The sequence below is a fragment of the Branchiostoma floridae genome, chromosome 2 (assembly GCF_000003815.2).
Source record: "Branchiostoma floridae strain S238N-H82 chromosome 2, Bfl_VNyyK, whole genome shotgun sequence".
Classification (NCBI taxonomy): domain Eukaryota; kingdom Metazoa; phylum Chordata; class Leptocardii; order Amphioxiformes; family Branchiostomatidae; genus Branchiostoma; species Branchiostoma floridae.
The window spans coordinates 1,934,497-1,961,447 of NC_049980.1; the positions used below are offsets into that span (position 1 = coordinate 1,934,497).

The following is a 26,951-nucleotide window of genomic DNA, read 5'->3' on the forward strand; positions in this document are numbered from 1 at the left end:
ATAGTATAGCGACTTCATATACACGCTCGTGTGACTGCACCTTATCGTATCGTCTGCATGTGTACGTGTCAGCAAATTAAGTTCTTAAAAAGAAGAAGACCTTTATTGTATTTTTTTGCCACGCTGTGATAAGTACAGGTCACAAGAAGACATGTTGGAGAAATACAGTTCCCTTAGGATACAAAATAAATCTATCATTTAAACAGATTCAACTTCTCGTTTCCTTTCAGTTATAGTGGAGATAAAAGAGAAAACTGTTTTATGATCAATGGTTTTGTCTAGTTTCGTTTAGAATATGAATTTTTCTACAGAAGTGTGTGAAACGGGGAAATATGTTTTGTCAAACTGGGCAGGCAGCTAACTACTGTACCGTCCCAGAACGTAATGTGGGAATATGGGTGAGCCTAGTAGAGGACGAATTGCTTGTATTTGAATAATAAGTGGCAAAGTCAACTATCAGTAACAACTAGACACCTTTAACCCTTGAGCAACATGGTGCCTCAGCCATGTATAAGAGCTGTTGTCGTTACAATAGGATTCATCATGCAGTTTCTGTTATATGTTTGGTCAAATTTATATAAGAATTTGGCCATACAAGAGATATCATTCCCGAAGACCATTTTTTAACCAAGACAGCATAACATTCTTGATCATTCTTACATGTGCAAAAACGTAACGCCCTTACAATATACGATACGTTCAGTCGAAGTGCTCGGGCTCTGACTACTGTGAATGTAGTTAAGGATTTAATTTCGCGGTATCGGAAAAAGAACTGTTCGCGGTAGCACCATGCACTGTAGTCTCTTACTGTAATGGAAAAAATGTTCGCGGTGGTTTAAAGTTCGCGGTCAATAGGCAACGCGAAAACTGTTAACATAAAACCACCGCGAAAATTCCTGCATTAACGGTAGGACGTAACGTTAGGTGCCGTGTGATTATACCAGCTGTCTTCAGCAACAGTAACTAGCACAGCCTTACCTGGGTTAAATAGACGGAACTTTGGCTGTTTGCCGAGCTTTTGTATAAACTACCGGCAGTAACCTCTCCGGGTGGTATACATATGCGCAGTGTAGTGACTGCACATTGACAACAGAGGCAACAGAAGTTAAAACCCGGTAGACATTTTGCCTAATTGACAACACCGTTACAGTGGCCCTAAGAAAGTATATGAAACCTACATTCTACTTTTTATCTCCTGATAGAAAAACGTACTGAGATCCGGATGGCTTCACTACGAGAGACGGTCGTGGTGTTGCTGATTTTCACGACGTTGTCAGGCTGTACAGAGGGGGCACGACGTGCTACAAGTAAGGCTTATATATTCTCACCTCTACTCTTTATCCCCTACACCAAGAGTTGTGTGAAAGGTCAAGAGCATTCATGGACAAAATGTGTTCTCAATTTTGTGGTATTATACATATATACATGACATATGCATGGAAGATGAATGACACATAAAATATGCAGGGTCAATTTTTAAAGGCTGTCGGTTAAAGTCGTTTGGGAGTCAGTGAGAAGAAATTCTAGCCCGTGGGAGCGGACCAAAGCAAACAAGGCTGGACTGCAGGCTAAAGAAGCTCCGCGCTGAAAACGACAAAGTTTGTTGTTAGTTTAAAGGAAAAATCTTCACAGGATTATCATAATGTGCTTTGTTCTGACACGTTCGGAAACCATCCTCCTACGCAGGGACATCCAACAGCCAAACTGCTTGCCCGGATGTGCCCTGCTCTTTCAACCGTCACCCTTAGTTCCTGACCGCCCTGCTTATAAATATTAATAAGGTTACCCTTATACATGGTTGGGGGGGGGGCGTCCAAAAAACCCCAACTGTCAGCCAATCAGAGCATAGGCTTTCCGTTTTCAAAAGCTGTCTCTCAGGTATAAGGGTAATCTTATTAATATTTATAAGCAGGGCGGTCAGGAACTAAGGGTGACGGTTGAAAGAGCAGGGCGCATCCAGACAAGCAGTTTGGCTGTTGGATGTCCCTGCGTAGGAGGATGTCGGAAACTGGAAGAGGAACAAACAGGCAATTACAAACACGATGATCTCACGATCAGGACTGTGAGGTAAGGCCATAGCAAGTACATTTTATGTAATCTACAAGCAGATCCTACAATGGTATAAGATAGTACCAAACTGGCCAAGGAGTGTAATCAGCCAACTGACCAAGGAGTGTAGTCAGCCAAAAGGTGTCCATTTGACATGTAGAATCTGCCCCCGGTCTACTAGAATAAATACTATGAACATCAAATTGTTTCCTAATCAAACTATGCCCTCCTTCATGTTTGGTGCAAAATTCCAACTGGGACATGTGCTGGTCAGCGATACACACTCCTAAGCCGGCTTCACTCCTCTGACAGCTTTTCATAAAATCTTATGCTACCGTAGGATCTGCTTGGAGATTACATTTTATGGATGACATTTTCCGCAGACTCCAAATGAGAGAGGGCGACAGAAACCAGATGGGTAAAAATCAAAATGTCTAGACTTTCAAAAAAGACACCATAAAGGTTGTAACAAGAATTAAAGTAACAAAACATGGTATCAAAGCTAACAAGTCTTTTATTTCTGTATTCAATGGGTGAACAAAGTGATACTAGAGTTGTCGACTGATATCACTTAACAAGTTGACAACAAATGCCATAGCTACTACCAGTTTTATTATCGAACTACATAGTGTAGTGTCACTTCTACAACTATGGCCATAGCTACATGTACCTCACTACTGTCATTTCTACAAATACGTAAAAAAACTATACAATCAAGGCTACCACACAATACATTTTCTCGTGTTAGTTTCCCTCTCGCTACAAAATGCTGTCAAACGTTTTCTTTATTCATGAAAACGCTGACGTGAGACAGCCTGGGTACCATCCGGAAAATGATTCGCTCCGACGTTCATTATATACTATACACAGTCGCTTCTAGCTCTGAAATTTATTAAACACTATATATATATATATATATATATATATATATATATATATATATATATATATATATATATATATATATATATATATATATATATATCTCTCTATATATATATAACGATATTCTATCTATACCCAGGCTAGACATGAGACACAAGTGAACATGAAAATGTGCAGAAAATGTGTATTTGTATGTGTAAAAAACTTTCATAACATTACTTCACTGCACAACCGCTCTTGCTTGGCTCTATCACATGCATGGGAGAGAATGGAAGGCCTTACGAATTACTCAACACATTTTGTAACCTTCCTTGTTATCTTAGGAGAAGATGCAAACCAGCAAAAGAGGTATACTTAAGAAGGAACAACTAGTAAAATGTACATCTAATAAGCAATATCCAGATTTTCGGTACAATTATGAGCTTTCCCAACCCTGTACATATATCTGCTTGCAATTGAATCCCTGTAGCGTCCTGTGTTGGTCGCTGTGGTGAACAATACAACAACGCCAACCGCTGCCACTGCAACGATGTGTGCGGCCAGTATGGGAACTGCTGTAGTGACTACCAGGCTATCTGTGTTCTACAAGGTAAGAACTGTGCCGTTTTTTTTTCTTTCTATTTTGCTTTTGGATAGACGAGGACAATGTAGACTGCACTCAAGTTTTGTAACTTATATTAACAGTGCCACTTACACGGTACAGACATTAGGTAAAGGTAGTCTTTTATCTCCCCGGGCGAAGTCAGATACCCATTTTTTGGCGACGCCTCAGGGGCGGAGGCATTCTACAGTATTACGATTGCTTTGAAAATATTCCAAAAATTGCACGAATGCATTCCCTAGGGAATTTATTTTGAGGTAGCCTTTGCCTGTTTGGTCTTTTATCGGAACAGAAACGACCTTTGTTTCTTGATATCTAAAGTCACATGTATCGTTTCGGGTGATTTGCTTCTTTCAGGACAAAAAAAAATTGTCATAATCAATGTTTTAAGTACCTTTTTTGTTTCTGGCAAATGAGAGTTATGTGTTAAAATTACAACTCTCTATCCCTCTTTTGGTGTTATTTGAGAGAAATAGGAACGCTATATTAAAGATTTAATGTTTCAAATTCTTTTTTTTCCACCTGTGAACACAATCATATTTTGAATTTACTAGATCTAATTTGAAACAATGGTTATTTTCAAGATGTTTGTACAAAGCAGAAAAGGCCATGACTGTACACATTGAAATTAAGAAACTACTCATTTGCAAGACAACCAATCCACACAATTATCTATACCTTTATTTCATCAACGTACACATCAAACATACTTTTATTACATCTGAAGACACAAATAGATTCACTATATAAAGCTTGCAGAACAGGACATTTTTTTTGCTTTATAACTTTGGATGTTTGTCTATAACGCGAATCTTGGTACTACATTCAAGGAGAAACTCTCTGTTTTGTATTTCTGTCAATCTTGTAACAAGTTGTATGCATGGCTATTAGTACCACAGAACCAGTCCTGGAACTATAGACTGATTGTCAAGATTACATATACATTGGTTCCCGTTTTGCTGAGGTGATAGACTAGTAGGTTGTATTTTAAAGCTGTTGTTGCTGGTCATCTGACTGCCGTCCAAGTTCAGGTCTTTCTTGTGACTGTTGTCGATACTGTCATGTAGAGCTGTAAGAAACAATGTAGAACAGGTTAGTTATAGCTTAACACATGTTGGGAAACCCGATCTCATACTCCCATGAAAACGCTGATAATATGTCAAAATATATGAATCCCTGTGGGTTCTTTAAGATGGTTTAGTTGTCAAATGTCTTCTTTCACATGACACCCAAGCTAATTAATTAACCAGAACCCCCGCATCCAATTATAGGTTCGGTCTGGTTTTCAATACCCCCAATATTGGTGACTGGTCTCCCACTTGAGCCGTAGGGTCTGGTTGAGTCATCCTTCTATCATCATTCTTATGCTGTAACTCCTTGTGAGAAAAAAAGACAGATGTTGAATCACTCCAAACTTTGGTTTTATAGTAGTTTTATGCATTTGCATTCATTTGTTGTCAGGGCATGATTGGAATTAATATTGTGTGACTTCAGTAAAAAGACGTGCCTGCAGCTGTTTGATTTTTTTCAGGCTGCGTTTGTGGAACAGTAGGGGAGGATTCTCTGTGGATTTTGAAGACAGATGATCGTGCGTGGGATAACAGAGAACAAAGGATCTTTCTTTCCCCCTTCCTCTTGAAAGGAAGACATTTCCCGTCCCTATAGCTACAGAAAACGTTTTTTCTATCCTCTTGAGTTAGACTTGACACAAAGAAATTTGCTGACCTGATAGCTACAGAGAACAAAGGTTTTTTCTATCCTCTTAAGTTTGACTTGACACAAAGAAATTTGCTGCACCGATAGCTACAGAGAACAAAGGTTTTTTCTATCCTCTTGAGTTTGACATGACACAAAGACATTTGCTGATCCGACAGCTACAGAGAACAAAGGTTTTTTCTATCCTCTTGAGTTTGACATGACACAAAGACATTTCCCGTACCGATAGCTACAGAGAACAAAGGGTTTTTTTCTATCCTCTTAAGTTTGACTGGACACAAAGACATTTCCCGTCCCGATAGCTACAGAGAACAAAGGTTTTTTCTATCCTCTTGAGTTTGACTGGACACAAAGAAATGTGCTGCACCGGTACCAATAGCTACAGAGAACAAAGGTTTTTTTTTTCTATCCTCTTAAGTTTGACTTGACACAAAGAAATTCGCTGCACCGATAGCTACAGAGAACAAAGGTTTTTTCTATCCTCTTGAGTTTGACATGACACAAAGACATTTCCCGTACCGATAGCTACAGAGAACAAAGGTTTTTTCTATCCTCTTAAGTTTGACTTAACACAAAGAAATTTGCTGCACCGATAGCTACAGAGAACAAAGGGTTTTTTTCTATCCTCTTAAGTTTGACTGGACACAAAGAAATTGGCTGCACCGATAGGTACAGAGAACAAAGGTTTTTCCTATCCTCTTAAGTTTGACTTGACACAAAGACATTTCCCGTCCCGACAGCTACAGAGAACAAAGGTTTTTTCTATCCTCTTAAGTTTGACTTGACACAAAGACATTTCCCGTCCCGATAGCTACAGAGAACAAAGGTTTTTCTATCCTCTTAATTTTGACTTGACACAAAGAAATTTGCTGACCCGATAGCTACAGAGAACAAAGGTTTTTTCTATCCTCTTGAATTTGACATGACACAAAGACATTTTCTGACCCGATAGCTACAGAGAACAAAGGTTTTTTTTTCTATCCCAATGAGTTTGATTTGACAGAAAGACATTTCGTATAAGAGCTGCGGGAAACTAACTACGATGCGCCCAGGCTAGTTGAGCTGTTTAGAAATATCCATATAATAAAATACTTCGGACGGCCACAGAAAACACATGATCACTCACCTTTTATATATTTTCTCCATCGGACCTCCGCACGCCTGCCTCTTTGCCTTTCTGCTACCTACTGTACTTCTGAATAAGGAAAGATACAGTGGATAACAGAGGGGCATTTTCCAACACGTCCACTCATCCCCACTCCAGTGTCTTCAATGATGGTCAAAATGATGAGATCTCCAGAATGGTCAGCTGATATCCTGAGAATGTGCTCGATTGGTCGACCGCCGATACATCACGTGGAGGCCCGCCTCTTGTAATTAATCTTTTTTTTGTCTCTTGTTCCGCCCCGTTGGAGGGTCTCCGCCTCCTGTTGTGGGATAGTCTCCGACTCCTGGGGGCGGGGCTGTCATAAATCTGCAGCTGTCTAACTCCAGATGGAACGACTAATGTGTTTAGCATTGGCTCTGACGTTCTTCAAGGGGACCCTCTTGACATGTTTTTATTCAGGTGTTCTATCTCAGACACTGAAGGCTTTACCGTACGCAGTCGTCATAGCCGTCACTACCCTGTCGAAGTCCTTGCTGACATTGACTTTGCAGACGACATAACCCTTCTCGAAAACTCTATCCACTTCGCACAAATTCTGCTAAACAGTATAAGTATAGGAGGCATGTCAGGCCATCGGCCTTAATTCAAAACCGTTCAAAACAAACTACATGCATCTGAGCCCTTCATCTCCGCGGCAACAAATTGCATTTGACAGGTCTGAAATTGAGCGTGTAGTCGACTGCAAGAATCTAGTTGTTTTTTCTGGTAAAGAGATAGATGCATGTGTAGAGTAAGGGTTGTCTAAGCTTGTAGTTCTTTCATTTTCCTACAAAAAATATCACACTGTGAAAAAATCTGGAAGCACCTATCAGGAAGCAAACAGAAACCTGTTAAAAACTACTCTACTTTACAATTCTAAGTCATTGGCCTTGGGTGCAGTCATTAGTAAGAAACGGCACCTACACAACAGTGCTACAAATAGTGTACAACGTATAATGAAAACGGTGAAACATCCCAGGTTTACCGCTGATAAACGGCAGCCTCCATGCTCGTTAGTTTACCTATATGTCACTGACACACTTCGCCACTTGCCACTATGTCGTTTATGATCCGGCACGTTCTCAGGAACAGCTCAATCTCAGGACCGGTGTTTATTATCTCAACTCCCTTGTTTGGATCTCTTGACATTGGCATGCTATGGTCTTGATTGATTTCTTTGTGGCAAATAGCTTGTTTCATTATAGTTTGGATGCCGCCATTACAGGGGTACCTAAGTATTCATACGATCCTTACGAAAAACATACGATCCACTACTAAGAAAAATTCGATCCTTAAGCTAATTAATGGCACAACCCGCCATACGTGCAAATGCGTGCTGTCTACGTGCAAAAACGTGGGCAATCTTTTGGGATACGTAACGTAAGTGGTCAGTACCGCCTCCGTACCAAATCGTATGGAATCCAACGGATTTGGGAGCACGCATACACGCCGTAGCACTTTACGTGCATGCAAAACTTTCTCTGCTATTCGGGCTGCGGATTGACTCCCGTACGAGCCAGTACGGGTGACGCGCGTGCCCTGTACAGCCAATGCGAGTGAGTAAGGACACCGTACGTACACAGCACGTGTAAGTACGGCCTGCATATGATAACGTGGCAATCGCACAGACATCGTACGTACAACTCACCAATGGCGCAACGAACGATGCACGCAACCGCTCACGGCACGTGCGAGTGACGTATGTTGAGACGTGCACCCTCCCTGCTCTTGCCATTCCTTCCTCACGTTTTCAGAAATACGTGGTGGACGGGGCCTCAAAAAAACGTACGGACAAATAACACGTACGGCGGGTTGTGCCCTTAGCTTTACGGAATTAATACGATCCTTACTAATCTGTCGCCACCACACCGAGCCGTGCTCTGTTGCAGATTAATATCCTTTCCCCAGCTAGCCGAAAGGTATAAAATACACCGATATGTCACCCAATAAGTTAGCACTCGTGCAGGTGGAGGTTTTAGGGCTTAGCAGGGTGGGATAATCCCTATGTCGTCAGAAGAAATGCAAGTTCCGGGGCCACCATGTTGAATTAGTAAGGATCCTATGAATTCCGTAATGATCGTATGATTTCCGTAAGGATCGTATGAGTTCCATAAGGATCGTATGTTTCTTAGTAGTGAATCGTATGAATTCCGTAAGGATCGTTTGTTTCTCGTAAGGATCTTATGAATACTTATGCGCCCCTGCATTAGATCCCCGCCCTGTTCTGATTTGTTTTAATGTGTAAGGAACCGCTAATTCCCATGCTATCAATGGTGAAGAGCACTAATTGCAGTGTTATCATTGATGACAACCATTTATTGCCGTGATATCAATGGTGAACATGATAATTGCTATGCTATCATTGGCGGTCGTTCCCCCAGAAATATACACGTAAACTTCACTCGATGGATGTATGCTCTGTTTATAAAATCAAAGGATTTAGCCATTACATCCTACCCTCAACAAGAACCAAAAAGTTCCTATACAACGTCAACTAGATTTTGTTCTGAATTCGTGATCAGGGAAGTACACAATTTCTACTAACCAAGCCTCAGTTCAATGCCTCATTTCCTACTGAATAAAATAGACTACCATCTACCTTGAGTGTACCTCTCATTTCGTATAGAAATAATCACATCATTGCACATCAATATTACTTCTGTGCTGAACAGAAAAGACAAAATCACACACCCATTTTACATACTTCTGTAACAGCTCGAAGAAATGTAATGTGGTATACAACCCATGATGCTTCCCCCACATTTAATTACAAAAGACTAATGACATTCATAAACAACCGTCGCCAGTGTTTTTTTAAACACCATGCTTGTTATATCTGGGTGAAGTGAGGAAGGTTGTGTACAGTGCCTTTCCTAACGTCGGGGGCACGGCGGGGATCGAACTCGGGACCTCTAGATTCCGAGCCGAACGCGCTACCAGTTACGCCACGCCCGACGCGACTGTGGCGTTCATAAACGTTGTCAAGAATATGTACTCTTTTTATTTTGCCAACATTGTATAGTCACTGGAAATATCAAACCAGGGTAACGCTAGTTCGTCTTTATCCGCGGGGTAACCTATATCCGTTGTTTCATGGTATTTAGGAATTTTGAGTCGACTGAAGATGGTTTCAAACTGCAATACATTTGTATTTTGACGATGTTGCAATTTGAAACCACTGTCTGACGACTTGATATTCCTAGATACACTGTTTTCAAGACGGATAAAGATTACCACTAGTGACTCGGATAAAGGTAAACTGGCGTTAAACCGTGGAGATGAAACCCCCGTTCCTTACCTGTCCAGTGAGCTGTGCCTCCCGGTGTGGTGAAACGTACGACAGCTCCAACACTTGCCACTGTAACGACAGATGTCAGGAGTTCAGCAACTGTTGTGATGACTACAACGCCTTCTGCGTTCCTACAACTGTGACGCGTAAGTGTAGCTCACTTCACCTTTATCCGCGGGGTAACCTATATCCGTTGGAGGGATATCAAGTCGACATTGACAGTGTACACCTACAGTGGCATAGCATTAGGAGTTGATGGTCCATACTTTGTGAGCCGTTATGTTATGTTTTACGATAGGAGCCTGTTTTAGGAAAGCACAAGCAAAGGCAGGAACTACTCACAAGAATTGAGTACACAAGAAAAGAAACAGTTGCACTTTAGGGCAATGTTGTGTATCACAAAATCTATAGATTACCTTAGGCGCGGTATCATATTTCGTTGTAATTATTTTTGTGATGAAATGCGCTGTGCTCTACTGTGTCTAGTTTCTTGCCCAGTATAAGCAAACCCCGGGTTGTTTTTCTCCTGAACTTCCTTCAGCGACCACCTTACCCCCCGTGCCGTCCTCTCCTCTGCCCGTCTCCTCTGCCGAGCTGTCAAGCCTCGCTGACGACTTGTGGTACGGTGACGTCAACTTCGCCAGGGAAGGGGTGGACTTCACCTTGAGCCTGCAGAGTTACGTCTCCAACACGGCCATGCACACGGACTACTCCTCATCAAGGTACCATCCCACTAATCTCCAAGCAGATCCTACAATGGCATAAAATATTACCAAACTGGCCAACACACTCCTAAGCCGACTTCACTCTTCTGCCAGCTTTTGATTCAATCTTATGCTACCGTAGGATCTGCTTGGAGATTACCGCTCCACCAATATATCTTAGGGCCCAGCCACATGAGAGTGCATTTCAAGTCCGTATGAGTTCCGTATTAACATTTTTCATACGCAGTCATAAGTACAATACGCAGCTCATACGCATCTCAATCGTGTTGTGCCAGTTTTAGTTTACGCGTACTGGACAGTACAATGCGTATGTGTACTAGAACTGACACAAAACGATATGAACACGCTCGTGTGACTGCACCTAACGCGGGTATCCCACTGAACTACGCCATGTTACCTAGGAAAATGCGCTATGTACGATGACTAGAAATTGTAAAGAAATATTTTTTCAGTGATTGCAATATTTTTTCTTTTTTTAAATCGCAATTTCAGGCAATAACTTGGCAATGTTTTTTTTATCGGTTTACGCCATGTTTTAAATTTCTATTGCAAGTCGGTCCGTTTCAGTGAGATACCCACTTTACAGGTTCTATATATAAGGAAAGGGGGGCGAATACTGTGTTTAGCATCGTACATTTTTTTTTAAATGCTGATAGCTCATTTCACTCCAATTAGAAGACTCAATAGAGTTTGTCACCAAGTCCTGCTCTTATAACAAATTCAACCGCCAACGTCCAAGTAATATGATAGAACGTTTTCAAGATTGACCATATTTTGAATACATGTGCACACTACCGTACCATCCTCCCCATCTTCTGTTACTTCAAAACCCCCCCTCTTCTTTCAGACTCTTCTCGTACATGAATGAGAACGGTGTCTTTTCGTCCCCCACGTACTCGACTTTCGCCGCCATCTTCAACAACTACATCGCTCAAACCGGGAACACCGAGCACGTGCCCTCCGCAGAGTCGGCCGAGAACGAGGCATTCCTGAGCGAGATTATGAAGACCCAGGTCATGGCAAAGCTTCATGACTTTCTGCGCTGGAAAGGTGAGTTGGTTTGCATGGTCTTGCAGCTTTCGACGTCAAAGGGTAGTTCCCTTTGCGGCCTTCGACGAGCGCTTGCGTTTATTGATGGGGGAGCGCTGATTCGCGATTCTCAACATATCGGGGATAGCCCCCTTTCTTTCTTTCTTTATTCGCACATAATAGCATGGCTTAAAAACAAATGTGTATACAGAGATGAAGAACATGCGGGGGTGGGCAGAAGCCTATGTGGCTTTTCTTTGGACTCCCCCAGAAATAAGTTGCAGAAATAATAATTATACATAATTAAAGTGAACGAAAAATGCACATAACATAAGTTGAAATCGTCATGTGAAATATACTAATGGAATAGAAGTTGTATTACAAATGATCAAATGAAATAATAAATACAAAACAAAATAGACAAAACATATACAAGTAACTTGGGATTTGAAAAGGTAGGATCTCTAAGTTTTAAGAATCTTCTACTATTCTAGCGGCCACAGACACGACCGCCCCGGCATAAGAACCGGTCCCCAATATGTTGAAAATTGTTAATCAGCCCTCCTTCTTGTAATACGCCAGCGCTCATGGAAGGCCGCGAAGGAGGCTAGCGGATGGGCATGTTCGTTTCGTACATGGTCGTCGCCATCTGAAACTATAGCCGCCATATCGCTGACCGTTTTCTGAAAGTCTTGATCATGAGGCCGACAAGAAGCAAAAAAAAAAGTATTTCAATTACACCTGCAGTGTCATGATAGATGGTAAAAAAAATCATCGAAAAAAAGATAATGGACCCAAAAGGGTTCGAAGCCAAACCAAAAATGATTATTTCCTAATCAACTACAAAACATCACGATGTGGACCTGCTAATATAAGCAAAAAGGCGACGACCGTTTCATAAGGTGACGGCCGTTTCATAAGGCGACGACCGTTTCAAAAGGCGACGGCCGTTTCAAAAGGCGACGACCGTTTCATAAGGCGAAGACCGATTACGACATTGAAATAAGCGACGCTGCCATATTGGAGACAACACCGTGATGTTTCTTGGCAAGCTCCCACTCTGGGTCAGCTTTATATATTGTACATCCTGTCTGTAGTATAGTGGTATATGCTGCATGTTTAGAGAGTTCTAACTGTTTTTGAAGTTCCCTTTCAGTATGAAAAGATGACAACGACCGACGGAAACACGCGACGCCGACTGAAGCCCACGTCATGGTCCTTTTACTGGTTAATTTATTAAGCTACTCTTGGCTCTTCCCCATGTAAGTTTCTATAGGAGCACAGTATGTCAAGCAAAGAAGGACTGCTGTACTCACGGAGAACGATGGAAGCTTGATGTATTGAAATCTGTCGTATTTCCTCTTACTAAGCTCCTATTTATATATGTAACGTTACATGTTCTGCGGACGTCAGTCGTTTCGACATCACCACAACAAAGGTTTACGATATGTTAGGGACTTTTGAGATATTTTAATGTTATAACGTTATATCTCTGTGCCTTTAGGGATCGTGCCCTACAATGAGGCTGACTTCAAGGCCCGTCTGAACGAAATCTGGTTCGGCCGTTACTCTCGCCAGGACGGCAAACTAGATACTTCTGGGTTTGAGCACGTGTTTGTGGGTGAAGTGAAGAATGGCGTGGTGTCAGGCATGCACAGCTGGGTACGGTTCTACATGGCCGAGAAAAGCGGAGACTTTGATTATTCTGGCTACGTCTATAAAAATCAAGTAAGTTTATTTCTCCCTATTTACTTATTACAAATTATTATGTTTCCCGTAGGAAAAACATATTGTTTTGCTGGCGTGTTCTTTCATCTTCTTCTGACATTTTGGCGACATTTCAGGGCCGAGCCGAGTTTTTTTCTCTCTCTCTCTTTTGGCGACCGCTCAGGACCGAGCCTAGTTTCCTCCTTTTTTTGGCGATGCCTCATAGGCTAGCATATTTCTAGCTCTCTTTTTGGCGACGCCTTAGTGGCGAGGCTAACGGTATAGTGTTGTGTGCGAGTAGCTGGTCAAAGGGCAAATTACTAGGAGGAAAACATCCCACGCTTCCTCGAAAACGTTTCTTTCCTAGTTATAACTACTAGTATGTTTTAACTGGTAGGTTAAGTACTTCCAGCTGTTTCCTCTAACGTGTTGAGAAAATCTTGACAAAATTGTACTTTAATTTCTTCTTCCCCAGCCTGGCACCATCGGCGTGCAGTTCCGCTGGGGTAGTGTGTGGAAGAACCTGGGCGGCTTCTTCCTGGGTACCAGCCCGGAGTTTGATGTCGCCATCTACACCCTCTGTTTCCTGACCCGTCCGAACGGTCCTTGTCAGTTCACCATGGCGGGAAGCCAGATGCGGATCATCACCTACAGTTGGTTGGACCGCGGGCGCTACCTAGCTACAGCATATCCCTGATAAAACAGCACGCCCTGGATTCAACAAGATCGGCAAAAAGAAAATGATTTGCCTCGTGAGCTGCGTTTACTCAATAAACAGCAACAAAGCTATAAAAACTAAGGTCAAATTTTGCTCTGTTTCATGTTTGAAAATTGTACGAACATTTACACACTGTCAGTACCTTTAGTGCGGAGGCCAGGCGATGAGATTTTAAGTGCCCATGTAGGAAAGACATTATTATATGTTACCCCCTTTTCACTAGAACGGCGCTCTCGTCGCTCTCTCTGTTAACTCCGCTTCCTAAAATCTGACGGATTGATAAAACTAATCTTCTTACTTACTTTTTTTTTGTTTCATCAGGTTTTCAGACACACCTATATATGTTGTATGATATATAGAGTTACACGCATCCGTTTTATGTATAGGCCCCAGTGCGAGCGCTGCGCTATCGCCGTCTGGTAGAAAGGGGATCCTAAAGGGGGGCGTGTATACGTACATATACAATCAAGTTCGTACGAGGTCCGTATTGAAGTCTTAGCCCCTACCAGGCTTCACAGGTTGCTGGAAAAATAATAGAAATTGGACCAGAGAGGTTAGCTGGATCGCAAACCCACTCCTTGGCAAGCTTAGTCCTCTGATATGTTCTGCATCTATATTTGTCCAGTTTCTACTATTTTTACAGTGACCTGTGGAGCTTGGTTGAGGCTAGGATTTCCGTACGAACCTCATACTAACTTGAATATATACGCATGTGTGAACCCACCCAGCCATGCATACATACATATGTAGTACAGATCTGTACCGTGGGTTAACTTTTGTGTAATGGCGATTGATAAGGATTTAAGGTGGCACAAGACGGTATAAATCCGCGACTCTCGTCCAATAGCAGATCGAGTATACATAAAGTAGTGTGTTACAGACTGAAAAGGCCGTAGTTATTGTTCTGTGCACAACAATGAGGCGGGAACTATGCTGAATGGTAGTGAGGGTATTCCACGAAAAATGAAACTTACAATAAACCATTTAATATTAATTAGAAAGAGCTCATGGAAAGAAACAAAATGCTTTTATCTCAAGTGAATTGGATGTTGTGTGGCCGAGATATTTGAAATATAGTGTTTAGATTTTAGGTCTTTATTTTTACGCGTTGAATAATTAGGCCTCTCTATCGTTTTCATGGGATCATATCTCAAGAATAGAACATCACAAAGGAATACATCGGGTGTGCGACTGTAAAAGTGTTTCTTCTAGCCTGAGGGCGGCGGCAATTGTAGGGCCGGCCGCTAGGGGCGCGATTTCAGTCAGGCTAGTGTTTCTTCGGTCGGCTTGGATTTGCATCTTGATATTGTAACAGGTACTGCCTGTGCACCAGCCGCAGTTACATGACCTCTGGAAAAGTGGATTTGATGAAAGAACGAGCTAGGCGGCCAACCTAATATGCTCATTTTCAAATGTTTTATACATTGTACCCTGGACTTCAACATATCATATTTATATTTCAGCCATACCATAGGTATGGTGAAATATATTTATATTGCAGCCATACCATAGGTATGGTGAAATATATTGTATTCGTAATGTTTCTTTCTTTCTTTCTTTCTTTCTCCTGTCAAATCTTCAGAACACGGTTTCTCCGTTGTTCCTCAACCGAATGACTTGAAATTTGGCACAAGGGTAGAGTGGGCCAATACCCTCGGACGTTTTTTTCATTTTTCCCATATCTGTCTCTAAAATGATTTTATTAAGGTTTTCGGGTCATCTTAAGGCCAAAACTGTATATTTGGGCCCCCTGTACCCTGGTATTATAACCGAATGAGCTGAAATTTGGTGTAGATAGGCATTAGATAGTTGGTAAAATGATCCAAGTAAAAGTTTTGACATAAACTACTTTAAAATGATTAATTTTGGCACTTTTCTGATGGGAAATTCGTTTTCTTTTGGCCGCCTGACGTGACCTTCCGTGACCCCGCACGGAGCCCACACCTGTGCGCGAAGGCTAATTAATATTCATAAGCGGGGCCTCACGATTCCGTATATACTGCAGTGTTCCCGCCAGAATTTTTTACAGCGTTGGCACACGGGGCCCGGGGTCCACCGAAGAACGCCGAAGGCTCCTGCCCGGCAGGGTCCAGGGGCAGAGCCCCGTTGGGGGAAACTCTTGCACTTTGGGCTATTCAGAAGGCTTATTGTATCAGTTTTTAGGGGCATTTCTGTGATGCGATGGTATATTTTCCCTGCGCTGTTAGCTCCGTACGTTTTTAGAAGGTTCCGTTTCTCACAGAACTGCTGTTGTTTCAGAAATCTCACGGACTTATGCTTACAAACACGTAAATTGCTAACTTGCAACCAGCGCTTTACTATATACAGTAAATTTCAGCACTTTTCTGAGGGAAAATTGGTTTTCTTTCGGCCTTTTGCCGTGACGTCACCCCGCAGAGCCCCCGCACGTGCAAGTTAAATGAATTTAACGAGCCAGCCAATCAGCGAAAAGGAAGACGAAGTCTAATTAATATTCAATAGCGGGGCCTTCCAACCCCGTGTATATAGAAACACGTGCATATCTTGACAACACAGCGGACGAATGTCACCTTACGCCCGGTTTTATATACATGTATATATAAAATAGTTTTTTTGCGAGGATTTGGAGTTAACGACAAGGTCATTTGGACGGTAGCAGAAGGTACGCGTTCCTTGAACGTCAGAGTACATGTCTTTGTCGATGAATTTGCCAACATTCCGCGTAGCAATATCAATCATTTTCGGCAGATTTGACTTTGGCAGGGTAAGTTGAGACAATCGACGAAATGTTACTTGGCGGAAATCGCGGGAAAATTGGCCAGTTTAGATTTGATAAGTAAGTTTAACAATGGCGAGAATGATTATTTCCTCATCAATATTTATCGTGAGAATGTTTTGAACTGTAAATCTAAACAATTTTGTTACCTATGCAATGTTTATATGAATAAACATAAATTTTGCCAGCACGATGTTGCAGCAACATGATGTCTGTATTATGCCACTTTTATTGTTGAAGGCGCGTAAGCAAATGAACAAGCATGACAAAAGAAATGTTATGATACTATTTATTCGGTAACATTCACTTTTATTCACGATTCTAATTTGCAATGCCTGCAAACTCCGATCGGAATCACCCGGACCTTGTACGATTTAAAATGCATTTAACGTGAAATTGGAATTTATGACGGATCCGACACGATCCGAGGCGTCTCAAGCTTGTTGAGGCCCGGGAAATTTTGAAATCTTGACCCTCCGAAACGCCATTTCTGGCATTTTGACGAACAAATTTCACTGATAGTCCGAGCAAAAAAATTTTCCTAGGCCCTCCCCCCCGCTCAAATTTTTTTTCCCTAGGCCCTCCCCCTGGCTCAATTTTTTTTCCTAGGCCCATACCACCCACCCCCCGACGACCGCCCCCCGCTAAATATCGACCAGTCCCTTAGTGCCCAGTCACTCAGTGTAAAATTAGCTTTGCGGATCCGCTGCAAGTATAAACTTCGACCCCTATATGTTGTTTTTGGTAAGTTTTTGTCGACACATCTTGGCTTCCGGGAATCACTCCGAGGACGCAAGCAAACAGTGAAGCACCCCGGGCAGCTTGACCGATAATGTCATCGCTACGGGCTTTCGAAATTCATTAGGATATTGTGAGATTTTAGGTCCTACAATTTTCTTGCAAATCAGATATGTTAGACCAGATGGTACATTTTTACTTCCTGTATACTGTATAGGTGTAGATCCCGGGGAAAATTTTGTTTGGAAATACGGCGTCGTTGAAAATAGTCTCTTAACTATACGTTTCAATGGGGGCGAGAAACTGGGGTGTGCCCCTAAATGTTCCATTTTCGAGCAGGGGTTATTTGAGACAGTTAAATGTTGTATGGGAAAAGCTATGGCTGAAATATGCTGTATTTGCTCCTAAGCAAATGTCGGCCTTTCTAGTGTATTCGTAATGTTTCTTTCTTTCTTTCTTTCTCCTGTCAAATCTTCAGAACACGGTATCTCCGTTGTTCCTCAACTGAATGACTTGAAATTTGGCACAAGGGTAGAGTGGGCCAATACCCTCGGACGTTTTTTTCATTTTTTCCATGTCTGTCTCTTAAATGATTTTATTAAGGTTTTTTGGTCATTTTAAGACCAAAACTGTATATTTGGGCCCCCTGTACCCTGGTATTATAACCGAATTAGCTGAAATTTGGCACAGATGTGCCTTGATATGGCACAGATATAGGTTCAATACCAGTTTTGGTGTACAGTATAACGAAATGCTTATTTTTGCGATTTTTTGGTCATTTTTTTACCAAAAAAGGACACTTTTGGCTCCTGTACCTTGGTTTTAGAACCAGATGACCTGAAATTTAGTATAGGAGTGCCCTAGACATATGCGCACATGGATTTAATAACACTTGAGGTATACAGTACAACAAAATGCTTAATTTTGCGATTATTTGGCCTTTTTATGACCAAAAAGTACACTTTTGGCTCTTGTGCTCTGGTTTTAAAACCAAATGACCCAAATTTTGGTAAAAGGGTGCACTAGACATTTATTCAAATGACACATGTATAATTTTCGTCATAGACTACGTCAAAATGATATATTTGGGGATTGTTTTGTCATTTTCCAATAGCCAGAGGGGTCAATGACCTTAAGGTCGTTGACCCCCAGCTGCAGATTGCACCTACTGGTAGGGCTGGGTACCGGTACAGAAAATTCAGGTCCAGGTCCGGTTCAGGTCCAGAGGATCAGGTCCAGGTCCGGACCTGAACCTGGACCTGATTCAGCATGACTCATATCAATGGTCCATTTCACTAAAAAGAAATCTGTTTGGTGGAGTATTAGACTCATACTGGCGTTTTAAAATCCTACAACGCTAACTGCACCTGTACGATTGGCTGTAAAACTTGGTAGAAATTACTATAAACTCTACTCTACTTCACTCTCGTTATTTTCTTCCATCTGCAAGCGCCAAAACGTGTGAATGCCTGATGAAATAATCTGTTAATTTTCTAATCGGTCCAACATCCGGTCCACCTAATTTTTTCAGGTCCGGTTTTTCTGGACCGGTCCAATAAGAAAAACCGGTTTTGTACCGGTACGCTGTACCGATACCCAGCCCTACCTACTGGCATATATGTCTATTCAATCTAATTAGATAGGTAACCAATCACTTAGCCTGAATCTATATCCTAAAGAGGGGGGGTGGCAGCCAATCAGCGAGCCCGGTGTTATCTGGAAGAGTCCATTCTTACACGGAGGGGTTCATTTTTTTTAAATTCATCATTGGACTGGTGAAGTCTTTCAGTGGATGTATTTTTGGACAGGTCTATTTTGCAATTTTACAGAATGTGTGCTGGAAGAGTCTATTCTCGCACGGAGGGGGGATTTTTCAAAATTCATACTTTGGACTTTGGTGACTTCTAGTTTGTCAAAGTCTTTCAGTAGGGTTCGCCAAAAATAGTTACTCAAGCAACTGGATATGGTTTTGAAACGGTCAGACGTTTTTGGACTGCTCTACTTTACATGGAAGAGTCCATTTTTTGCACACGGAAGGGGGATTTTTTTCAAATTCAGTTTTGAACGGGTGATGATTCAAAATTGAATTTTTAGTGGAAGTGTTTTTAGACTGGTCTATTATACCTTTTCATGCACTGGGACCTTTTTTGCTAAATTCAATTTTGGATTTGGTTTCGTTTTCAAAAGGCCAAGGTTTCAGTGGGAGTATTTCTGGACTGGTCTATTGTGCAAATTCACATAGGGTGCACTGGAGTCCATTCTTGAACGGGGGAATTTTGTAAGATTCATTTTTGGGTTAAACCGTCATTAGTAAAAGTGATTTTTCAAATGGGTGATTTTGAAATAGCCTATTGTTGCATGGGGAGGAGGATGGCTGAAATATGCTGTATTTGCTCTCAAGCAAATGTCGGCCTTTCTAGTCTTGTTAACGCTTCTTCACCTTGCACTTGTTTCATGTAGTTATCACAGCCTGGTAGTATTTGAAATTCCCTTAAAATGTGTCCTGGACCCTGTCAAAATATTACAAATTTACAACTGTTACCAATTCTCAAATCTATGAACCCATTTAGCATGTTGTGATGCAAAAGCGTTCAGCACCAGTGTTCAGCACCTTCACAAAATGATGCTGAAATGTACGACTGAAGTTTTCTTTCTCATTGATCATGCAAATTAGGTCCTCATTTACATGAATTATGTTCAGTTAATCTTCCTCCCCAGTCACCCAAATACTGATATAAGAGGCATTAAGAAGGTCATATACATCACTGAACAGAGACGGTGGGCGTTATAAACTTCCTTGAACGTTTGACCAACTGCTGACGTCAAGTATCCGTAAGGTCATGTGTGGAAAAGATTACGTGTCTGTAACTCTCGAGAGTTTACGTTCTGAAGTGATTGGTCATCAGTATTGATCCTCAAGAAAGCGACAGTGGTCGTTGAAAATCTGATCCGTGTATAGCTTAGTGTAGGAAGAAAGTTAGCATTGTAGTAAAACAACGTTAACGTTATATCAAGGAGCTTTTAAAGCTTCTTGGTTATATGTTGTAAAAAACGTGTCCTAGCTAGCTAACAAATAAGGACATTGTAGCATTTTCTCATAAATGAGACCTGTCCTTCTTAACGTAACCTCCAAATGTGGCAATTGTGAAATTCCCGTCATTTGCCACTACGGAATTATGACATTTTCTTCACGATTAAGCAAATTAGGGCAATTTGCATAAGTTATGTCTATCATGTTCCGCTCTTACAAATTACAAATGTTTCGGTTATTAATAGTCATTAACAAACAAAGAAGCAAGCATTCCCAATTAACCACAAATGACACCGAAAACACAACCTTATTGGCATAAGATGAATGAAGTCGGATGTCAAAAGTCCCATTTGTTTATACTTTGTCAATCCAACAGGTAAGTTACCCAGAATGCACTTTGATCCAAGATGGCGTCTGCCGGGTAGGTTTTCATCCGACGTCGGTTTAATTTTCCTGTTTTGGCAATTTTTAAGCTCATTTTGTCGTAAATTGGCAACCTTATGCTAAAGAGCATGGTATATAGATGCTATAAACATCGTTTCATGTGGTTTTATGCTTTCTTTGCCCCCAGGAATCCCAATTATCCTGGAGGGGGAGGGGCGCAGAGACCAGGTGAGTCACTCTCTTTGGTCGACTACTTGCATGATTTGATTTTCTTACAATACAGATTTGGCGTGCATATCTAGAAACACATCCATTAACACGCCGGCTCAAGACAAAACCAAGAGGGACTATCAGCACCAACTTGAACCATGCGGAACCCAGCACCAAATAACGTTATATCAAAATGAAATAGATCGACAACAACCATTTTTCTCAGTCTGCCGCTACTACCTGACTTACTTTAACGTTACAACCAGCTATGCTTCTGTCTATTAGGAGTTTGCCACCATAGAGTTTCATATGCCCTCAAGGGCCTCGTCAGACATCCTTTTTTTCTATTTTCACCAAATAATCCTGTCCATTTACCACTAACTTAGGAAGGCCCGTTGAGGCTAACTTAATTACGCTGGCCAGTGCCAGGGGTTTGTTTAATCATGCCAGAGGACCATTTCGTTCTGGTTTAATCAAGATATTGGGTCTGGATCAATGTGCTGTGTGTTTGGGATTACAGACTAATACAGTACCTGATTGCCTCCATGAAAAGAAGAGGTATTGTTTTTGGTGTCTCTCTGTGTCTGTCTTATGTTTTTCTCTTTTGGGATAGTTGTGGTTAGCATATTAACAACCCCTGGATGGATGGGAATGATATTTGCTATGTGGACAGGGGTTGGGAAGACAATGTTCAAGGTCGATTTTGGGTCCCCTGGAGTGTGACCTTCTCTCTACCTTTTCAGGGTGTTTGGCCCATAACCTGGAGGGTCTGGGTTTGAAGTCGTTGATATGCTACAGACCTTGTGCCCTTGGCCTGGGAAAGGCACGACTTTCCTCACTTAACTTTTGGTGTACCTTAAGGTTCAGTTAGGGCTGCCCCTCGGATACGACGTCAAGTGGAGATCCCTTGTTTGAGAAGAGTTACACCTCAAGCACCTTAAAGAACCCACCACACTTATTGAAGACAGTAAATGTCCTTCCTTATGGGAGTTCAAAAACATACAGTCCTGTTTCCCTCACCCCTTTCACATGTATGTATGGAGAATAGGGGTGGGTACCAGCTCGTACAAAACTGTTTTTTCTTGTTGGACCGAACACAAAAACTGGACCTGAAAAAAATCAATGGATTGGATTTGGGACCGATTCAAACATCAAAATGAACTGATTAGATTGGCAGGGGTTGTTTGGGAGGTTACTGATCCAAGCAGATAACAAGAATGAAGTAGAGTTTATCATCATTTCTAAAATGTGAAGACAGGATTTTAAGATCCCAGTGGGAGTCAGATGCTGCGCCAAACAGATTCCATTGTTTACAGTAGCAAAATGGACCATTGTTTTCAGTATCACAAGTTTTCACAATCAGGTCCAGGTTCAGGTCTGAACCAGGACCTAATCTTCTAGACCTGCATTTTCTGTACCCTAGTGGGGAATTTTAGTTAAGATAGATTAAAAGCAGCTCTTTTATTAACTTCAGCAACAAACTCTATGTTTAGCAAAGGCATCCATTTCTTGCAACCCTACAGGTTTCAACATGTTCCCAGCCCAGCAAATGACTCAGCAAGGCATGATGGTACCTCCAACAAGTCAAGGAATGATGGGAGTTGGACCGATGTCCCAGGGCATGATGGGAGTACCACAAGGCATGATGGGACCAGCGGCACCAGGACAGATGGCGGCACCAGTGCAGGGAGTGCCTCAGGGGTTTCGGGGAAGCCCCGTCCCAGGGATAGCACCACAGTTTGGTGGAATGCCACAGCAGGTGACTACTTGTACAAGTTGTAGTACAAATATGCTTTCTTCCAACACAAAGCTACACATGGTCGACATGGATCACATTTTCAACAACCACTGTCGTCTTCAGTCACCGGCAACGTCATCTGGACGCACTTTTCTTAGAATAACAAGAAATTTTACGTACTGGATGCCCTTACACTGGGGAGAAAATCCTCTGGCAAGCTTGAAATTCTGATATTGACCAGGGATGCTACCAGGTCATCTGTGGTCACAGTCTTGTACTGTCACCTCTGTAACAGTATTTTTGCCTCTTGGGATACCTTAGACTGCACTATTTTAACTTAAAATCAACAAAAACTCTGCACCATGGAATTTGGATGCCCCCCGGACCCCCCTACAATAGTCACTTACTGCGACTCAGCAATAAATTTGGACTCCCTATTATAAGATCCTAGCTAAAAGCCTGGTCACCGGTCACATGTACAAGGTATGCTCGTAATATAACTGCCAGTGCTACCAACACAGATGATAAGGTGACTGCTCGATCCACATCTTGCAGTATCTAATTTATTGTGCAAGACTTGAAGCTGGGTATACATGAACACGCCCAAAATTCATTTTTTGGAAAAGGTGCACTAGTGCACCCAACCTAGAAATTGAGGTACAAGGAAAAACAAAAATCATAAAATGATTGAACCTAAATTCTATACTTCAAACTTCAAAATTTTTATCGCGTCATACAACAAATGTACTTTTCAGATCAACGACAACAATATGCTGTGTAATGGTATTTTAACATTCATAACCTAAACAAATATATAGACATTGGTGTATCCACAGACAAAAATAAGTTGCACAGCTCCAATTTTGGGTACACAGACAGAGGTGCATATGCAACGAGTATTTCAAGCCTTTATATACAAAATACCACGTGCCATGATATCATTGCAGCTAGGTACATGTGCAAAATAGAATGTTTTGAGACCTTCTTACAGGGCTCGAAATACTGGATGCATGTGCAACCAGGTGCACCTAAAACTGGAGCTGTGCTTCCATTATTTTCTGTGGGTGCACAGGGTGAACCAAAATATTTTCTTGGGTTTATATATATAAAGATATCAAAGTATGTATATACTAGTATACAAAATATTCTTGACATCTAAGTTTTAGAAAGATGATAAAAATGTCTCTCATGGTACTTTTTTAAAGAATTTGATAGCATGTAACTAAGTTTTGTTATTAGGTTTTTCAGACAATCTACTTGAATTTAAGTGGTGCACCCAATTTTTTAAGCTGGGTGCACCAGTGCACCTAATCCCAAATATGAATTTCGAGCCCTGTTCTTATGATAGTCTCTGTTAAAGGATATTTTCTGTTTATATTGTGCAGTATGGAATCCCTGTAAGTGGAGGTTTTGCCTACTCTCCAGAGATGCAGAAGACCTATGCTGAACAACAGAAGTAAGCCAAAATGTTGTGCACAGAAAGTTTAGGGAAATTTTCAGCCAATGTTTATGCTATATTACAATAGCCTTTGTCATCTAATTGTACATGTACATATATATAGAATACAACACGGTGTATTCCGTATCACCCGAGGTACCAGCCCGACCGTGGGTCGGATCGCCCCGAAGGCCGGAATTTATGTCATACCCACCTGAGAAAACCCATGTTTTGATGTGAAATGCGCCAGAACTTGAACAAATTTGGTGCCCTCGAACAAAAAGTGTTACAGCAGCAATGTTCCAACGTCCGATTCTGGTATTCCAATCGTTAACCGTGCCGCTCTCGGCCCGCTCAAAATGGTTCGATTTACTCTAAGGAAGCCTGTGTGATACGGAAAGTTATCACACGGTCTGGAACACGCGTATCGAACGTTTTCGTGTCACAGGTATGACATAAATTTTAATATATGTACAGACTACTAGCGGAGCGGAGCAAGGGGCCAGCCCCTGGTCTAGGCACTTAAGCAGGTAGGCAGTCAAGCATGCACAAGTGACCACCTCTTCATAAGCACTGTGTGGTCATTGTGACCGTTTTTGGTACAAGTATTAAGAATCCTGCCTGTAGTGCCCACCAGTCCACATAGACCCGACTTTATTGTTCCCTTGAGTGTTTTTTGGGGGCAGTTTTGACTACATCACTGTTCTGATTCTGTAGTGTGTCAGTCGTCAATTATGTAACTTTTGCTATTCTCTATTATGATAATATCTGTCTTGCTGTATACAGAAAATTTGCAGAGCAGCAGCAGAAAATGGCGGAAGAACAGAAGAAAAGAGAAGAAAAGGAGAGAAAAGAGAGACAGTTCCAGGAGCAGAAGAGGCGACTTGGCGCCATGAGAACCACCACCATGGGGAAAGGCGGGGCCAACTTTGACTCCATGTTTGGCCGAGCTGTGCAAGGGTTTGCCCTGGATGTAACCAAAGGAAGTACAACACCTAAGGCCCAAGGTAAGGACATGCAGACATTTACCTTTGTTTGGGCAGCTTTTAATTCTGTAGCCACATAATAGTGTAGTGGCCTTCGTGGTTTAGCACCATAACTCCAGAAGGATGGATATGAATTTTGGTGAATGGCTACATGTAGGTCTTTAACACGGGTGCAATGGCCAAGTGGGTAGAGTGTTCGCCTTGCATTTGGTAGATCGTGAGTTCGTTCCACAGTCGAGTTCCAAAAATGGTTCATTCTGCTTGCTCTGCTTAGCACTCAGCGCTAATGAGGAAGAGTATGGGAGTTAAACACACATCACTACCAGCAGACTAGCCCGCTGCTGTAGTGGCTTGCATAAATGTGTGGCCCAAGGGCTAAAGAAATGGAGATGGGCACCACCCTACTCATCTGTTACAGATGTATGGGCAACTTTAACTTTTTTAATTAGGTCTACAAGTATGAAATTTAAGAAATTCGGCAACTTTTCAGGGTGCTACATCAGAACTTTCAGTTGATCTAACCTATGTTTGGAACAAGCTATACATGGTTGTGGTTTTTGGGTGGTAGCAGAACTTTGCAAAAAAAATGTTGTGTTTCTGGCTATGGTCCTATACATTTCGTATATGTACATGTATAGCAAAAGGTGATACTAAACTGTGAAATGCAAAGAGGTAAAACATTGAGGAAATCGTGTTTTTGCAGGATAGATTGATTTATCCCTGTGGAACAAACTAAACTTTACGTAACCAACACCAAGTTTTATTGGGACTTACCCCATTCCGTTAACAAGGCTGACGGAGTCGACTGAAAATTTGGGGTAAGTCCCAATCAAACTTGGTGTTGGTTACGTAAAGTTTATTTTTTCCACAATGTCCTTTACCAACACAGATGAACTTTGATGCAAAGATTCGAACTGAATTTGGCTTGCTTGATTTATACCTGTCCATTGTGTTTTCAACAGTTACTTCTCCTGGTGTGCCAGGATCTGCTTCTGACTTTGGGGGTCCTACAGCAGGGCTGACCCCACCTACCCACAGTGCCCCTCCCCCAGCGGCGCCCGTCACGCCTCCATCCACTGAGGATGATGACTTTGGTGCCTTTCTCGGAGGGCCCACCCAAGTTCAGCCCCAAGAAGAGAAACCTGTACAGATGACTGGAGTGGTGGGGTCTGGAGTAATGACAGCATTGCCTCAAGACAGTGGACCTAAAGGTTTCTTCTTTAATAATTTGAAAGATTTGTTAATGTACACGGAATTTTGTGTGAGTTAATCACTTCTGATATGTGTATATGAAGCTGTCAATAGTTTAGAGTGCTTCTATGCTTTTGATATACATGTAATTCTGTAAATTAGTTTGTTTTCATGGTGGTTTTATTTTGTGGTACAAGGGAAAAGCAGAGATTTGAATTCATTGTTGAAACAATTCTGTAGTAAAGTATGTATACAAGGGCGACAAATTTGCGGTATCAAGAATTTTCAAACAAAAGTTGACCTGGAACTTAAATCAAGAAGAGACATTCCATGCATGCCAACCCATAAGATTTGCATCATCACCATGACACTATCAATATCATGAGTCTGTATGGAGGGCACTATTCAGTTACTGCATTATGAATGGTTCAGTTCTTTCTTAATCTGTGGTTGATTTTATATTCATAACTTGTGGCCTGTTAGAAAATAAGACCTGCTTCTAGCATTCAGTAGTGTTTAAAGTAATCAGCAAATGGAATAATTTTTTTCACCTCCATGAAGATGGAGTTACTGATTAAGTCCTAGGTGATGTATGGTAATATATCTCAAGAACC

General features: G+C 41.7%; 2 protein-coding genes and 1 long non-coding RNA gene across 3 annotated transcripts; 2 read left to right on the forward strand and 1 right to left on the reverse strand.

Annotated features, from left to right (window-relative positions):
- The first annotated feature begins 1,056 nt into the window (after positions 1-1,056).
- LOC118410291 (poly(U)-specific endoribonuclease-D-like) lies at positions 1,057-13,947 on the forward strand. Its single transcript, XM_035811851.1, has 7 exons — positions 1,057-1,307; positions 3,404-3,523; positions 9,705-9,833; positions 10,229-10,409; positions 11,260-11,462; positions 12,946-13,169; positions 13,624-13,947. The coding sequence occupies exons 1-7, from the start codon at positions 1,223-1,225 to the stop codon at positions 13,843-13,845; spliced, it is 1,164 nt and encodes a 387-aa protein (XP_035667744.1). The 5' UTR covers positions 1,057-1,222; the 3' UTR covers positions 13,846-13,947.
- Positions 4,197-7,683, reverse strand: LOC118410292. Its single transcript, XR_004830550.1, has 2 exons — positions 6,378-7,683; positions 4,197-4,604 (listed from the first exon to the last, which is right to left on the reverse strand). It is a non-coding gene; the product is annotated as an uncharacterized LOC118410292 (long non-coding RNA).
- Positions 13,948-20,747: 6,800 nt separating the features above from the next.
- Positions 20,748-26,357, forward strand: LOC118410604 (synergin gamma-like; the record flags this gene model as incomplete). The annotated part of the gene is given in 6 exon segments (XM_035812380.1): positions 20,748-20,811; positions 20,962-21,002; positions 22,508-22,743; positions 24,108-24,178; positions 24,947-25,167; positions 26,109-26,357. Coding segments are annotated over 6 exon segments (832 nt in total), but the record flags the coding sequence as incomplete, so codon positions are not given.
- Between the last annotated feature and the right edge of the window lie 594 nt (positions 26,358-26,951).